This window comes from Ictidomys tridecemlineatus, chromosome 7, assembly GCF_052094955.1.
Source record: "Ictidomys tridecemlineatus isolate mIctTri1 chromosome 7, mIctTri1.hap1, whole genome shotgun sequence".
NCBI lineage: Eukaryota > Metazoa > Chordata > Mammalia > Rodentia > Sciuridae > Ictidomys > Ictidomys tridecemlineatus.
In genome coordinates this window covers 20597466-20614818 of record NC_135483.1, presented here as the reverse complement: position 1 = coordinate 20614818, position 17353 = coordinate 20597466, and the positions used below count along the sequence as shown (strand labels likewise).

At 40.2% G+C, this 17353-nt stretch overlaps 1 protein-coding gene across 9 annotated transcripts in view; it reads right to left on the bottom strand.

The window, feature by feature from the left end:
* The window catches only part of Samd12 (sterile alpha motif domain containing 12), a 430917-nt gene that overhangs the window by 272890 nt on the left and 140674 nt on the right, over nt 1–17353 (bottom strand). For 8 of the 9 annotated variants that reach the window (XM_040293706.2, XM_078016764.1, XM_078016763.1 and 5 more), the window contains exon 3: nt 7421–7550. In XM_040293706.2, coding sequence (XP_040149640.2) covers nt 7421–7550 — 130 coding nt within the window. The remainder of the gene's footprint in view (nt 1–7420; nt 7551–17353) is intronic. The other variant, XM_078016757.1, reaches the window with a different exon arrangement.

Sequence of the window (17353 nt, the reverse complement as noted above, 5' to 3'; positions counted from 1 at the left end):
GACTTAGGGGATCGGATACCTAATCCAAAATGAGAATTAAGGAGGATTTTCTGTAAGAGCTTGCATCTAAACCCAAGCTGGAAGGAAAACTGGGATTAACTAGGTTAATGGCTAGGTTCGAGGATGGCAGAGAGAGTATGGTATTTGAAAGACTTCAAAGATGTTAACAGGACTGCTGCTGAGGAGGAGGAGAGAGGAGAGGAAACAAGACACCATGACCACTAGCACACAAGTCCAGAACCTAAGTCAGAAAAAGAGGGTGCTTTCTAACTGCGAATGCTTGAGGTGCTTCAGCTAAGCTGGCCGGCCACGCAGCAGGATGCTGGAAGGCACAGACAGGGAGATATCTGGTTGAACTCCCGAGGGACACATACCCTCCACCCCGGCCCTAGTCCTGGGGGCGGGTAAGGGACTCCACTGAATAATGCCCCTGGATGCTCTCCTGCCCTTCCTATGGTGTTTGCTTAGCTCAGTCCCATGTTGTGTCCCCTTTGTGGACTCATATGCCTTGATTTAGTTGCTTAAGCCAAGAAAGGAAAGAGAGTGCTTGGGTGTGTCAGCAACAAGAGGGATGCTCGACTCAGAGAGGAAATACTCTTAGCAAATCCATTTGTCCAAAGACCTCAGTGGCATTCTCTAAAAAGCTTCATCAGGAATGAAGTGAACACTGATGTCCATTTGCCTAAGTCCTGTGTTTATTTCTCAAGGAAAGAATTTTTTTTTTTTTTTATTGACCCTGTAAAACTTTGGATGGTACTAAAAAGTCCTTTCCAACATTCAGAAGCCTATCATCCAGAACCCATCAAGAAAAACTCATTCAGAATCCTCCATTTAAGAATGCCGAAGGGATATTTTTCAAAAACTAAGTTATTAGGAGTAGAAATTTAGTAAGCTTTCCAACAAAACGGATTCAAAACAAAGAATAAAGGCTATTATCGGAAAATTAACTTACGAGAAATAACTCAGGCCCTAATCATGTCAGGAACTTTACTATGTAGATATAAAATAAAGCTGGAGACTTCATATAAAGCACAGAGCAGTTCACAAGAAAGAGAAATGGCAAAAAAAAATTACAAAGATTTCGAGAAGTAGAACACAATATCCAGAGGGAAAAGCAATAAAGACGAGAAAATGTGCAGATGAGGCACTGTGGTAGTTAAATACATTCACATTGTATTTGGTTACACTGGATTCTACTAAGCAGTATTCTCATAGGTACATCACATAGAGTAATTATTCTACTTCTTTTGACACTTGTTAACTACACACCCCATTGGTCTCAATGGGGAACTCTAGCCATAATAAAAGACTGAGAAGACAATAGCGAAGGATAAAGGGGTAGAAAAGCTCAGAAAAATCAGCAATGAATGGAACAATGTTTTGCTAGCAAATGCACAGAGCCACATTCCAAAGGTCTGAAAGAGACAAAGTGGTTTCCCTTTATTCAATAGCATAAGTAGAACTGCCAGATTTCAGGGTGCAACTTCTCAGCGGAATACTTTTAAAAGGGGAAAGAGGTACAAATGGCAATGGTGCAAACACAAAAAAGGACCAGAGGTATTCATCTATTTTTACAGGAGGCCATTTAGAGATATGACAAATCAATATGGGCCATTTATAGGGGATACGCATGCAGACATCTGTAGGATAGCCATTGTTGTTCCAAGAAGCAGACCCGAGGAAACCCTTTACACATTCAAGGTAGCTTTTAAAAAAAATATTTGATATTCTCAAAGAGTTCTAAGTACTTCACCCATGAAAATAACTCTTTTAAGCTAGCAAGGGAAAGAGCCCTTCACAGATGGAGGATTTGAAGGAAAAGGAGTGGAGGGGACTTAGCCATAGGAAGAATACCAGGCACAGCTTGGGGCTGAAATCTCCTCCAACCTGAAAAGATTCTTAACTGTGCATAAAAGAGAATCTGAAAGTTGCCTGTGAGCTTTCACCTGGTCCCAGTAGAGCTTCCTCATCAGCATTCTGGGCCAGGCCTCAGAAAGCTAGGGGAAAAAAAAAATCTTGCAAGCACAGGAAAATAGACAAATTTCTTTCCTTCAAGTCTAATCGGATGATTTAAATCTATATATCCTATTGCCTCTCCGGTATTCTAACCATGGTACTCCTTCTAAAGAATGCTTAGGCAGAGTTAACGTACGTAACTTCTCCTCTGATTAAACACATCTGCCACAAAATAGCAGGTGCTCTCTGGACACAATGAAATAATCAGAAATTCTAACAGGAAATTTACAAAAGGTTTTGAACACGGGTGGATTAAAATATAGCTGGTGGTGGTTGGGGGGGGTGGTGGAATTTGTTTAGAATTTAAAGTCCTTTGAATTAAAGCATAAGAAAAATGTTAATCTAGTAGAAATGTTTGTAAAAACACATACAACCTTGTTTTTTAAACTACAAAGGTTGATTTTCAAAAAAAAAAGTTAAAATGATGATCCTCATACAAATGAATGTGGGATTAAGATTTTGATTTAACTCATTAACGAGGAAACCAGTATGATGTTACACCCAGCTTAAGAGAGAATCCAAACAGCAGACACAATTAAGGATCTGGAAAGCCGAAATCAATCTGCAAACAGGAGGCAAAGTTCACCTATTCTGCAGTGGCTAGAAAAGTCAACTAAACCTCTGTGGGACAGAATTTACATGTCAAGAGACAAGAATTTTGTTGGAGAATAGTTTCTCCTTTCCCACAGGACATTTGTTCCAAGACCACTCTGTAGATGCTTGAAAACACAGATGGTACCAAACCCTAAACATAACATGTTTTTTCCTACACAAATATACTTGGGATAAAGTTTAATTTATAGTCACAGTAAGAGATCAATAACAGTAAAATGGATTGTAGTTGATGATGTATAACTAAAACTACAAAAAAGCAAAACTGTGCCAGGCATGGTGGCACATACCTATAATTCCAGTGGCTTGGGAGGCTGAGGCAGGGGGATCTTGAGTTCAAAGCCAGCCTCAACAACAGCGATTTGCTAAGCAACTCAGTGAGACCCTGTCTCTAAATAAAATACAAAATAGTGCTGGGGATTTGGCTCAGTGCTAGAGTGCTCCTGAATTGAATCCCCAGTACCCCCTCCCACCCCGCAAAACAAAACAAAACTGTGGATTGGGGGATGAACTACGGTACTGCTGTCAGTCTACAACTTATATAATTGTAAGGCAACTCCCTAGAATCGCAGTTAGATAACACAAGATGGTGTGATACAGACAATGATGCATGGTTTTCCATGGACAATTTTTTCTCTACATGGATCACTGACAATCTTATTTACTCACTCCTTAAACCTAGTACCTGGAGAGGTCCCATAAATACTTGCTAAATGAAAGAATGTCAGCATTAAGCTAGGCCCTTCACACGTGTCATCCTGTTTAATCTTCCCAACAACCTTTTAAGATAAACATTCTTCTCACTCTACTGATGAGAAACTAACTTGCAAGACATTATGCAGCTACTGTGTCTTAGAGGTTGGGGTGAAAGACAATGGAGGGTTTGACTCAGGCATATAATTAGAAAACATCTCTCTCTCTCTCTCCTTTCTCTTTCTCTATCTTGTCTTCTTTCCATTTAGTATATGTCCTTTTTATTTACTATCACTGGACCATCTGCCTCTAAATCAAGGGCTGTTTATGTTATGTTGAAATAACATGTTTCCCTAATGAGCATGATACTGAAAATCCTTGCTTTAAGAAAAATAAATGAACAGCAGCACTTGGGAGAATCTCAGCACAAACAAGAGACTCTCGAATGCTCTTGTTTGCAGCCTTGCAGATTAGCACAGGGTATTTACCAGCCCAGACTTTTGTTCCTCCTTAGGTGCTCTTTCCCAATTATCAGGATAACAGCTAGATGAATCCAACACTGCTTCTGTGTGTTGTGTTGTTTTCACAGAGTCAGGGCAGCACTTAGAAGCACAGCGGCAGTTTGTACTTACCGTATGCTTGGGGTAACCAGGGACTCCCTCCATAAAACCACGTTGAGGCAAGTGCTATAATCATCTCCATTTTACAGTTGAAGAAAGAACAAGTGACACAGCAGCCTTTACAAAGTCACACAGTGTGTTGCAGCTCTGGCTTGGATCTGACCTTTGGAACCACTGCCCTGTCCTCTCCTTGAGTCACTCTAGATCTGTACAGACACTGGAGGTCATGTTGAGGTTTTCTCTATCAGTGCATCTTGATTTTTTTTTTCTAGTACTGGGGATTGAACCCAGGGGTGCTTAACCACCAAGCCACATCCTCAGCCCTTTTTATATTTTGAGACAAGGTCTCATCAAGTTGCTAAGGACCTTGATAAATTGCTGAGGCTGGCTTTGACCTGGAGATGCTCCTGCCTCAGCCTCCCAAGTCACTGAGATTAACAGGTGTGTGCCACCACACCCAGCACAAATTGATTTTTCACAGATGCTTTGCCCTGGTTATTATCATAGCCTCCAAGGGCACTGGGGTTTCCACTGCTTCCAGCATCATGGGGCTGGTAATCACCGATTCAAGTCCTAGCAGCCATCTTCTGACCACCAGGCACTTTGAATCATTCTTACTTTAAATTCATTCCAAGAGAGGCAGGGGCTAGAGAACAGGGGAAGAGAGTGGGATTCTGAGGACTCCAACAGATGAAGGTCAAACAGATGTGGACCAAATGTTAATCTGATATCATTCTCTCTGTTCCCCAAGTCCCCAAATAATTCACTTTCTTTGCTTGCCAGAAAATAGGTTTCTCTCAGAATGAAGTGAGGGTGTGTTTTTCAACAGCTCTGAGTGACACTTGATATGAATGACAGCACAGGACTTCAGGCAGGAGGTCTAAATCCACGATTGGCTCTATTATTCCATTTAACCTTCATGACCACTCTCTGAGACAGGCAGTATTATGCTCTTTATTTGGGCGATGAAGAAGTGAGGTTGAACAACTGGCCCAGGTTAGAGTTTGCTCAAGATCCCAAGGAAGCTGCAATTTCTCCAGAGCAGAGGTGTTTCCTAAGACCAAGGTGCCACCAATAGCAAAACGACAACTGTTTGACCACACATCTCATTGCCTCGCCCCTTTCTCACGTCACATGGCACAGAGCCCCGGGAAGTGGGTCTTTTACCCCATCAGCCCAGAAGCATGAGAACTTTAATCCTGAGAGGCGTATGGCTCACCTTTCCTCCATCTGTTCTGAAGCCTATCTGTCCTGGTAATTCTCATCCCTAATGAGGGACAGCACTGCTTTCAAATAAGATCATGAATAGGCTTTGCCATTCCTATCACACAACCATTCAGGGACATTAAGCAGTCACTGTCTGTAATCAGTCAGTTACTGACTGGCTGCTCACTTTGTGGGGTGGAGCAACCACCCCTCTGTGGGCTTGTCCTATACACTTATGGGGACAACTCAAAAAATGAAATCTAGACACCTGTAGTCTAAGCTAAGCATCCTCACTGCCTTCAGGACTTCTGCAATCTCATCCCAAAAGTTCATTAGCTCTAGGTTAGGGGAGACAAAACGTGCAATGAAGGACCACTTTACTACTTGAGAATTTAACTCGCTTGTGAACTCAGCTTAAGCTACACCCGACGGTGTTCTTTGTATATTCATTCGTTGTCAACTTGGTAAGCAGAAATCTAAAATAATCTGGCTCAGCTTTTAAAAAATATTTAGTGTTAGAACCCTCTTTACAAATTGAGTTTTCTGTATGAATGGAATATGTAAAACAGATGTAAAGGGAACGGGTTTGAGTGATACACCTACCTCAGCCCCAAAAGCACTGCCCATCTCCTTTGGCCGTCAAGGGCTCCATGGAACACACTTAAAAACCACCAACTAATTCCTTCTCTAGGGCAAGAAGTACACTACAAAAAGAAATACTTTCTGCTAAAGTGTCCCTTTCAAAACAACAGGAGTGCTGAGCACAGTGGTGCATGCCTGTAGTACGCCAGCAGCTCTGGGGATGCTGAGACAGGAAAATCCTGAGTTCAAAGCCAGCCTCAGCAACAGCGAGGAGCTAAGCAACTCAATGAGACCCTGTCTCTAAATAAGATACAAAATAGGGCTGGGGATGTGGCTCAGTGGTCAAGTGCCCCTGAGTTCAATCCCTGGTAGCAAAAAAAAAAAAAAAAAAAATAGGAGTAAATATAGCAAGGAGAAGGGTTAGGATTTCTCAAGGTAGATGGTGGGTTTGGAAAAAGGTTTGGAATCTGCAGTGCTCACATATTCCACAGCAAGTCACTTTCTCATGGGGACATCAATTTTCTCTCAAAAGAGAGGGAGGAGCTGTACTAGACTTAGATTTCTCAACATTTCTTCCACACAAAGCCCTTAGCGTGGTGCTCCTCAGCCTTATCTTTCATTGTAGTGTTTGTGAATGAGGGGATGGAGGTAGAGCCACAGGGGCAGATGAGGCCTGGAAATGCCCCAACTCCAATCCACTGCCATGGTGGGTGGTGTACTTTCTCCATCTCAGCCCCCAACTGACAGACTGGTCTGAAGGGTCCTTGCAGTTCACTGTACTGTCCTGTTTTATGCTTCAAGTGCCTTTTAACCCCCCTATATAATACTCCAACAGTCTTGATCTAAGGCAAACTTTACCTTGTCCCCTTAAAGGTATTTATCAGGGGGACACTGAATTAGTATTATTTTTCACTCAGAATCTTGGAACATCTCAGGGTGTGGACACAGAGGATGGTCCTCAGGGAATTGGATGGCCAGATCATAGGAAAAGTGACTTTCCACCATAGACTCTTTTTTTTTTTTTTTTTTTTAAAGAGAGAGTGAGAGAGGAGAGAGAGGGAGAGAGAGGGGGGGGGATTTTTAATATTTATTTTTTTAGTTCTTGGCGGACACAACATCTTTGTTGGTATGTGGTGCTGAGGATCAAACCTGGGCCGTCGCACGCATGCCAGGCGAGCGCGCTACCGCTTGAGCCACATCCCCAGCCCCACCATAGACTCTTCTACATCATGGAATACGCAAGAATAGCTCACCAGTAAGAAAAGTCAATAAACTTTAGCTAAAATAGCAATAGAAATAAAAAAAAAATAAAGATTTTCCTAACTGGAAAACTTTCCTGCTTAGATCTTTATAGGAATCCTGTAAGCAAGTTGCTTTGGAGGACTCCCGTTTTTCTCTAGGAATAGTTTGCTTTTCTTTTCTTGAGGATCCCCCAATACCTTACCTTGAATGTACTTTTATATTAGACACTCAAAATTCACAGTTTTCCCCTCAAAACCATTTATGTTTGTTAAATGTCATGGTTTGTGTGAATCTGGAGTTTATCACCCTTTTAGAGTAACCCCAGGCCCAGAACATTTTAGCAGGAAGATACTGTTTCCTGGCAATGCTATGGGTGTGTGTGTGTGTGTGTGTGTGTGTGTGTGTGTGTGTGTGTGTGTGTGAAATATCTCGAATACTGCATACTTTACCAGTTATGTCATGCTGTTTGAATGACTCACTGTAGATCTGATACTGATTCGGACAATGTTTCTTCAACCACTTGCAGACATCCTGCTGGGTCCATAGAGCCACTGGTTTTGACAGCTTCACAGTAGATGACTATAAATAGAGAGAGAGACAAAAAAAAAAGAAGGTCTGTTAATGCCAGCCCCATGCCTAGGAAAGCACTATTGTTGAAAGTCCTAGAGTGGGGATTCCCTGATGATGATTATCTGGCTCTCGTCTTCCTTGTGACCTCTACAGACTTTCTCTGTGTTGTTAAAAAACAAAGAAAAGGTCCAGGAAGAGGGGGCCATGAAAATCATACTTATTCTTGAGTTATCATCTCCACTGGGAGAAAACCTTAGGAAGTAGAGTTTTCTACTAAAAACTCTAACAACAAGATCATGGGGTTACTAAGCAAGTAATTAAATTTTAGGGGTAAAATAGCAGCCCCCAAGGACCTTTCTCTCTACTGGGAAATGCATTCATCTCTTATCTCTGACATCCCTAGGGCCTAATGCAACACTTGTCCCTGCAAATGCGAATAATTATTTTAGGATCGAATGCTATGGAATTTAGATACTTGCATACTAAAAAAGCACAAGATGGCTTTCAGGATCTGGACTTAGGGTGACCCTATAAAGCCTAGGAACATTAGTTATGCCACAGTGGGGAAGCCAACAGTCAATTCTGCCAGCATGTGGAGAATGGTAATAAGATAATGGAGTAGTTAGGCTTTATACAGAAGCCAGCTAGTCAAGGCCTTTTATTGCTCTCTGGTTCTTTGAGGGAAGTGTTTCTAAGGGAAAAATATCAAAACACACAGAGGTGTAAAGGTCCCAGCCTTTGAGAAATGGTGGATTTCAAATACATTTATTAATAAGCATTGACTCTGTCAGGGGCTGGTCTCCCCCATGGATCCCAGGAGTTTGGTTTAGGTGAGATGAAAGCATCAGCATCAATATTTTTTATCATTCTGGGAAAAGTGTTTGCCAAAAAAGTAGGTCTACAATATTGAGAGTTCTTTAAAGGGTCTTGAGTGGTACAAAGATCCGCCCTCAAATATCACTGCCCTTCTCACTAGGCATCATTTTCTTCTACTTCTCTTTCCATGTTTCAGATTAAGGCAAGGAAAAAGCCTTAATTTGGAAGGAGTGTGATTTAGCATCCTTCAAACACTTCCTAACATTTTTTTTTTCCCCAACAAAGAGCAGGTTTGCTTCAGTTTCAGAACCTGTAAGAAAAAGCAGCAAATCTAGCAACATCTACTTACTCTTCTTTATTCTTTGATTATGTTTGAGGCAAACTTCACTTTATGGAAAATAAAATACGGGATAAAATATAATTCATTTTCTTCAGTAATATCAAGTTTACTTTTAAAACAGATTTGAGCTAAAAAAAAAATTCACTGCCCCAATTTTAGGAAAAAAATTTAAGGAAAAGTGGTACAAATGGTGAGGAGAAAATAGTAAACATAGTGGGAGGAATATGTAGTGATTCTCGTTTGGAAAGCATAGGGCTCAGGTATTATTTTTTTTTTAATCAATGTATTTTCAATTGAATGGTTCTTTGAGCCATCACAAAATAATTCCAAAAAATACTTAACCAAATTTTTTTTTGTACTATGATATTTGTTTCCCCTTTCACTCTTATTAAGTGTGACAGATTCTATTTTTCAAATATGACCATACATATGCAGGAGGGTGAGGCTATATATATCATTCTATGATTTCATATGTAAATCAGACATAAATGTGTGTATATATACATATATATACACATATGTGTGCACGTGTGTATATATGTGCACACATATGTATATGTTCTCATTCAATGTGACTGAGCATACTTATTTGCACTGGTATTGGATTGATGTTTCTACCAGTTGAATTTCAGCAGGGTATGTTTCTGCCAGTTGAATTTCAGCAGGGTATGTGACCAAGGTGGTACAGTGGAATTGATGTTATGTGATGTCTGCTCGTAGCACTCACCCTTAGAACATAGCCACCATGGTATGTGGAAGCACAAGCCACATGAAGAGACCATGCACAAGAATGTTTGCCAATCCTCCAGCTAAGGTTTCAGCTGACAGCCACCACCAACCACTTGACAAATGAGTAAATGAGCTTCATATGATTCTAGTCTCAGCCTCAGAATCTTCTCATTGAGGAACCCAGACACCATTATGCAAATACAAGACTTCTTTGCTGTATCAAGTGAATTCCAGACTCATATAATGGGTGAGCATCAAAAATAATTGTTGCACACTACCAAGTTTTAGGCTAATTTGGTTTGCAACACTAGTAACTAGTGAGGAGAGCAGCTGCTATAACTTTGTGTTCCTTAGAGTGCATTGCATTTAATAGATGCTCTGTGAGGGCACAATGAAAAAGTGAATGAGTAAAAATAAACGATTTTCACTTTATCTGTGTTCCCAGGTACATGTGACTGTTCCGTCTGCAGTGAGTTTCAGGTCCAGCCCTCCCTGCTCTTCCCCACAGTGTGTTGTGCTTGCATAGCTCCTAATCAGCACGGCTGCCTCTGCCTACCACCCTTCTTCAGTCCCTGGTCTCGGCCACCACTTTCCTTCTAAGCTCTGTGTGAAACCATATTGACTGTTTCCTAATTTTGTTGAGAAAGGAGAACCTTGGGCATGTGGGTACAAATAAGCACTTGTTTTTTTTTGTTGTTGTTGTTGCTACTGATGTTGATATTCAGTCTTTTTTGGCCATCATTACTTTCTTTCTTTTGCAAGATTCGGAAACCAGAATTTAAGATCTTTCAGGTGGAAATGCAGTTACCAACATGTTTCACAAGTCAGCATCTCTGAATCTGGCTCTCTCCTGCTCTAAAAACTTTCCTTCAGATTAACTCAATGAGTTTAGAGCTGACACATCATTACCCTGAAACTCTTGCAAGTTTCTTGCAAGTACAGCTAATCACATTTTTTGAAGACTCCCATAAACCAGTCAGAGAAGGCTGTAAATTAGGAAGGAAGAGGCAGGGGGATGGAGTTGCTTATACATCAATATATTAAACTTCCTTCTTCCTGAAAGGTCATTCTTTAACTGGCTCATTTCCCACGCAACAGACGACTCCGCACCACAACTAACCCATTCTGCTAGGCTTCAGCTAAAGATTTACCCAAAGTTGCCAAGTCAACTCAGAACAATCCTCACCCTATATGCATTTGTTATAAATTTTCCTTTGTCATAAATTCAGTAGCTCTGAGGCTAACAGTCAAGGAACTGGTTCACTTTTCCTTCAGAATATATTCTCGCTAAGTAATAATTTAGAATCAGTTGCTTGGACAGGAGTAAATACAAAGCTTAAGACTTTACAAACCCAGAGGGAAATGTCTCCATATAAACTGGTATAACAAATGAAACAGAGAATAAAGATTCCTACTGTTAACAAGGGTTGTTTATCTCCTCTTAACCAAAGGGCAATAAAAATATCAACCCTATTTATCAACTGATTCTTAGCTTTGGTTGAATTATAAAATTGTTAATAGTTCACCACACGTTAACTTGTTAAGCCATTATGACAATGTTTCTGGGTTCTCAGAGATAGTCTTCATTTTTTTTTTTTAATTTATGTCTGAGCCTCTCTTCTTGTAGCACCTGGGTGAACCTCATACCTTCTTCCATTGTCAGTCTCCTCCCCAACAGCAGTCAAGTTTGGGGAGTAAATGCTGTAATCTGACGCCTTTAAGGATCTCAACATTTATTTCTGTGTGCAAAGTGGAACAACAATGAAAGACACATGTTAAAGTACCCTCTGTGGCATTTAACAGACTGCCCCATGGAAGGTGGGGACAGAAGGCTGGAAGGTACCATATCCTTCCACTATTCTCTCATCCTTTTCCTCCCAATATTAACCCCTCCCTTTACATCCATCACTAGCTGATCGTTTTCTCTGATTTGCTGCCAGGTCTTTTTTTTTTTTTTTTTTTTTTTAATTTCCTCACAGGAACCTCAACCAAAATAAGAATAGTTCATAAAACAAAGAGATAAAGCATTTCACATTTACAAGGAACAGTAAGCTGATAAGAAAAAAAAAATCCTGCCCAAGGCAAACATTAAGAAAACATTTACTCCAGTTTTCTTTCTCCATGTTCACTTCTAGAACATCATTCTTAGATTTACAACTCTGGAGACAATTTTGGTTTGTTTTGCTACCCTGACAGAGGATGGAGGCAGTTTATTATGGTAACCTATATGCATTATGACACCAAGCAGAATTCCAGGCACTTCCTTTCGGAATTGGTCCTGGCCTTTCTACAGACAAAAGGGAAAATGCATTTCAGATGCCTTTAATTTCCATTTTACGAGACTTTATTAAAAAAAATACACATTTCTAAGGAAAAGGTTGTTTGCTAAATTGTTTTTGTTTTTTTGTAAATGATTATTATTTTAATTTGCCTTCATACAATAACTTCAACTGTGTTTTATAATAATTTCTGATTTGTGTTTAACTGGAAAGAACTCTTAAGCATTTAAGTTTTCCAAGATAAACACGAAGCTTTTCTGCTAAATAATAAAAGAGTTAAATGCTTTAAAGAAATTTGGTATGGAAAGGACATATTACAATATGCATTTGAAGTTAAATTTTATTTTCTAATTAAATTATCCCTTATCTTTTTGCCATATAAATTCTCTTTTAATTTACTTGGCTTTGGTTTATAAGAGAACACTGCAATTTTAACTTCCCAATTGCTGAATAAGCTCTTAACCAGGCGAACTTACATGAGACCCCATCCATAGATTGTGAAAAAGTAGAGAACATTCAGATGGATTCTATCCAATGGTAGAACAAGGGAGCGTTATGGCTAAGCACCAGAAAGTGGCAAATGAGGGAGGGAGAGAATGAAGAAAGAGAAAGGAGGAGAGGGAATAAGAGGGGAAAGGGAAACATAGAATCAACCATTGATGTCTACTTTAGCAGTTTTTAATGTTCATTTACCTGAAGAAAGGTAGAAAGGTCCTCTATGAGCAAGAGGAAATGCTCAGCATTTGATCTAATTAATTTTAAATACTAGTAATGCCCTCTTCTGTCACTCTGATTCTTTCCTGGAAGGAGGTGGCTAGAAAACTTTTAAAAATTTATCTTGCCTGCTTTATCTGATTCCAGGGTAGCCTGGGATTCACTTTTAATGCTCATTCTTTGGTTTGAACCAAAATATTTCAGAATGAATAAAGTTGTTAAACTTCCCATCTTTCAAAAAGAAACCATCTCACTGCCAGAAGGTTTCTAGGTAAAAGATAAACACATTTATTTCCTCTTGGGTGAATGAAAGACAGATAAATGTAGTGCTATTTGACATTCGTTCATCTTTGCTGCTTTCACATCACCTGGATCATTTCCTGCTTCCTAAACTGTGATGCTCCTGAGAAGGGTTAATAGTTTCTAAGTAGCAGCACTGGGGAAGCAATTTGATCAGCTTTCCCAAATACATACTGTGGCATCATAAGGTACCTTTTTTTTTTTTTCCAACTGTTTCTCATATGGTATCTGTTGCAAAACTTTTACCATTTTCCTCCATTAGCTACTGTGACTTACTGCTATTTCCTTCAAAAGGTAGTGTCCTAAATGTGCTAACTACAAAAATGAAATCTATCTGATGAAAAGCCTACCTCTTTATTATGACTGAGACACATCACAGACTCAAGCTGCACTTAAGAATCTCACAAATGAACTGCTGTCAAACCAGTGATCTCTTATCCTGAATGTAGATTTTTCTGGACCTCAATTTGTGTTACAGGTGTCAACTCGTTATGTCAAATCTTTATTAACCAGGGTATTGGTTATTTCCCCACATTTGCATCATCCATCTTGAAGAAAAAAGGTTCTATTTTCTCTTAATTTGCCTCTATCAAATTTAGGGAAGATCTTTTTCATTCCTAAATGCTGAGAACCACAGACTCACAGAAATTGAAAGTTTAAAGGTATTTGAAAAATCAATTAGTTCAAGTTTAAAACTGAAGTAAGAATCCAATTCACTGTACGACACCTCAAATAGTGGCTGATAGAGCGGAACAATGATGACTATATCAAGTTGTGTAAGTGAGAGTGTCTACGTGTGTGCATTGAAACAACTTCATGTGGATAAAGACAACATGTCAGTTTCCTAATTGAAAATGATTATCCCTCTCTCTCCCATCTTTTTTTTTTTTTTTTTTTTGCTGCATGAAATTTGAGGAAACACTGATCTAGATTCAAGGATCTCCCTGAAAATTCAAAGCATTAGGAAAGTATATCCTATGAAATAGGCCACTCATTGCTAATCAGCATTCCTGGTTTAAAGTTTTCTTTCATACTGGAATTAAAGTCAGACCTTCATTATCTTTCTCACTGATTGAGACCCATCTTTAAAAAAAAAATGCAAAACAAGCTTCCTTACCACCCTCTAATTTCTATTTCACAAGCAAATCAGTGCTCTTATTTCCTTATCATTAGATAGGCCGATAAACCCCACCATGTTGCCCACTCCTCTCCCTACACTACCAAAGCCTATATGTAACTGACCATGTTCCATGTATCCAATACGTCAACAAACTCACCATGTCCAAGATGAACCTCGTATTTTTTACCCCCAAACTGCTCTACCTGCCACTTTCAACATCTCATCTGATACCAATCCAGCTGATAAAATCTCTTATCTGATAGAAACTTCCTCCTAGTACCGAGGCCTGAAATCTTGGATTCACCATTGACTATTCTTTCTTTTATAGTCCACATCGAATTTACTGGAGAAACCTGACGGTTCAACTTTCAAATACATCAAACTCCATCTCTCCCAACACCCTCACCGCCACACTCCTGCCCAGAAACTCCATCCTGCCTCACCTAGAGAGCTGCCTCTGGGTATCTCATACACTATCAAGGTGTTCTGTTCCTTCCTGGACTTCATTTTATTTTTATTTTTAAAATATTTTATTTTTTAGTTGAAGTTGGACACAATACCTTTATTTTATTTATTTTTATGTGGTGCTGAGGATTGAACCCAGGGTCTCGCATGTGCTAAGTGAGCGTTCTACCACTGAGCCACATCCCCAGCCCCATGGACTTCATTTTAAATCTTGGAAATGACTCACAAGGTCTCACACAACTTGGCTAATGAGCATCTTTGATGTCATCTTTATTAATTTTCCTGCTCCATTGCTGTTGCCAAAAAATGCCAACCATGACTACTTCTTGCTCTTCCCCTAGACACCTCCATGTTAATTCCTCACTTCAAATGCTCCCTTCTTAGCAAGTTATATCTGGATCTCCCTGTTTAATAAAGCCAACTTCTCTCTGGTGCATCCAGTACCCATTACCTCACTCCAGTGTTTCTTTCCCCATGACACGTACCATTAAACACACCACATAATTCACTTATTTTATCTCCTGTTTATTATCTGTCTCTTTTCACTGCTTTGTGCTCGGCACAAGGGCTGGGGACTTATTTTGTGAAGAATCTCAAACTTTAGAACAGTGCCTGGCACAAGACAGGCACTCAATAATTATCTGCTGAGCGAATGGAAGAACTGTCTGGTCCGTCATCATATATCACAGCTCCTACATCCTTTGAGTGTCAGAAAACTGGTGCAGGTCCCAGCTGTGCTCTTGACATTCTCAGGTTGGGACTAAAACAGCCTTTCCTCCAATTAGATTTCTCCTAGACTGAGCCAAAAATGCAGAGGCAGTCTAGCACTATAATTCTTAGTAAGATAGCTCACATCTGAGATCCTCATTTTTTTTTTCTATTTTTGACAGAGAGAGTGATATGATGAAACAAGCTTGGCATTTGGAATCACGCAGACCTGGAATGAAGGGCAGCTCTGGCATTCACTAGCACTGTGGACACTGGGTCAATCACTGAACTTTTCTAAACAGGTTTCTCAATACACTGCAGTTAATTCCTACCAATGGGTTGTGCAGATTTAAAATGTTTTTTTTTTTCTAAAGCATTTACCCAGGGTCTGCCCCATACCACGTGTTCAGAAAGTATGTCTTAATAGCTCTTGAGTGGTTTTCATATGCTCTTTGGCTGGATTTTCCAGGCGGATTTGGGGAAATGGGAGGGCAGCACAGTGGGCCATCTTGGGAGTCTGGGTGATGGGAGTTGTGGGCATGGTGAGATGATGTTAGGTGTAGTCACTAAGACTGATAGGAGAAAAAAAAAGCTGATAGAAGACTGGAAAAAAAAGTTGATAAGGAGGAGGAAGAAAAGGCACAAGAGGAAGAGGTAGGTGCAGGACCAAGAAGAAACATATAGAAAAAAAGGGAGAAAAATGATAGATACTGAATCAAGAGTGGAAAAGAAATGCTCCTTCTTATGTGGGCAACTCCTAATTATCGTTAGAACCACAGAAGCATCACCTTTTGACTTCCAATGAGAAGTTGTCCATTGGTTTCCCTCTGAGACTCCAAGTTAGCCTTTCCCTACTTTAAGGGACATTGTGTGCAAAGTGTCCTAATCCCATGCCAAAGATACAGCCAGATTCCCTAGGGACCTCACAGAGGTGTACAACCCAGATGTGTACATATAAGGGTGTACAACCCAGATATGCAGATGCTGCTGCTCAAAAGCTGTAAAACAGATGCTCCTAGGCAATGCTGGTGAGATCTGCTGGCCCTACATGCATGCCACTGGGCATCGGGTTTCCAAAAAACAAAGGAACAAACAGATGTGTCCGGGCAGTCAACAAAGAATTAGGTGTCTCTGGCATCCTGGACAGCTCTGCTTATCGAGGCCTGCTCCTCCTACTGGCCCAGATTGTGCAGTCTGACAAGAGAAATCCAGGAGGAAAGAATCACACTGTACTTTGTGTCTGCTCTGTCTTAACAGGAAAATCTATCACTCAACTATGTCCTATGGGAAATGCAGGGCATGCAAGACACAAAGACACACTTACACTGAGAAGGTACCTTAAGAGCAAAAACCCCTGTGTGAACGTTGGATGAATAAAAGCATAACAAAAACAAAATGTGGACTAAAAAATAAATGGTTATTGATCATCATTATCTCATACTTCAATGTTTCTTTTGGAATAACAATATGTTAGGCTGTCCTCAGTGCCAAAGGAACCAAATGTACTATGGTTGGCGGTCCTCAGTCGTAAGTTGACATCTATATCCCCACCTCTTTGGTCTGGGGGAAAAAACGGGGCCATGTGGCTTGCTAACAAAAGATTGTGACCATGGTGATGATGGGCCAGGTCTGAGCTGACAACTCCAGAGATCTGGCATCCTTGCACATGTTCTTGCTCTTTTGAGAGCCCTATGAGAAAGGTGCAAGGTCCAGGCTGGTCTAGGAATGTGGCAGAAGAGCAGTCTGGTGCCATTCCAGACAGAGGATGAGATACACTGTTCTAACAGATCATGGGAAGAAGGATTTTGAGGATTTTAGATAAATCATCTTTAATCTTCCTAACAACCTACAAAGAAGTTATTGTATCTAGTTTACAAAAGAAACAAGCTAGGAGAGGTGAAGGAGCTCATCTGGAGTTACACTGCCAGTGCATTTCAGAGCTGCATTCTGTCCAGGTCTGCAAGAATGCCACACTCCATTCTTCACAATGTCACTCTAGCTTGATGGATATAGTGGAAAAAGGAGGATCAGAAATGTGAGTTATCTTTTTGAGGTTCTCACCGCTAGACTTCTTCTTTGATTACTCAATTAAGACAAACTTGTTCAAAGACAAACTTGTCTTTCTTCTGATCTGGGTATGCCAAGAGCAGAGTGAGGCTCAACACCAGTCTTCTGCCCCTAGTCCAGGGCTCTTCCCATTCTCCGTGTGGTGGAAGGAAGCACATTTTCTGCTATTTACATTTTGCACTGCTAATCTCTTTCAGTTGTATCACCAGTAAAGTGAGAAAGAAAATACCTACTCTGCCCATATTACAAAGTAGTCAAGATCAAATTAACTAAT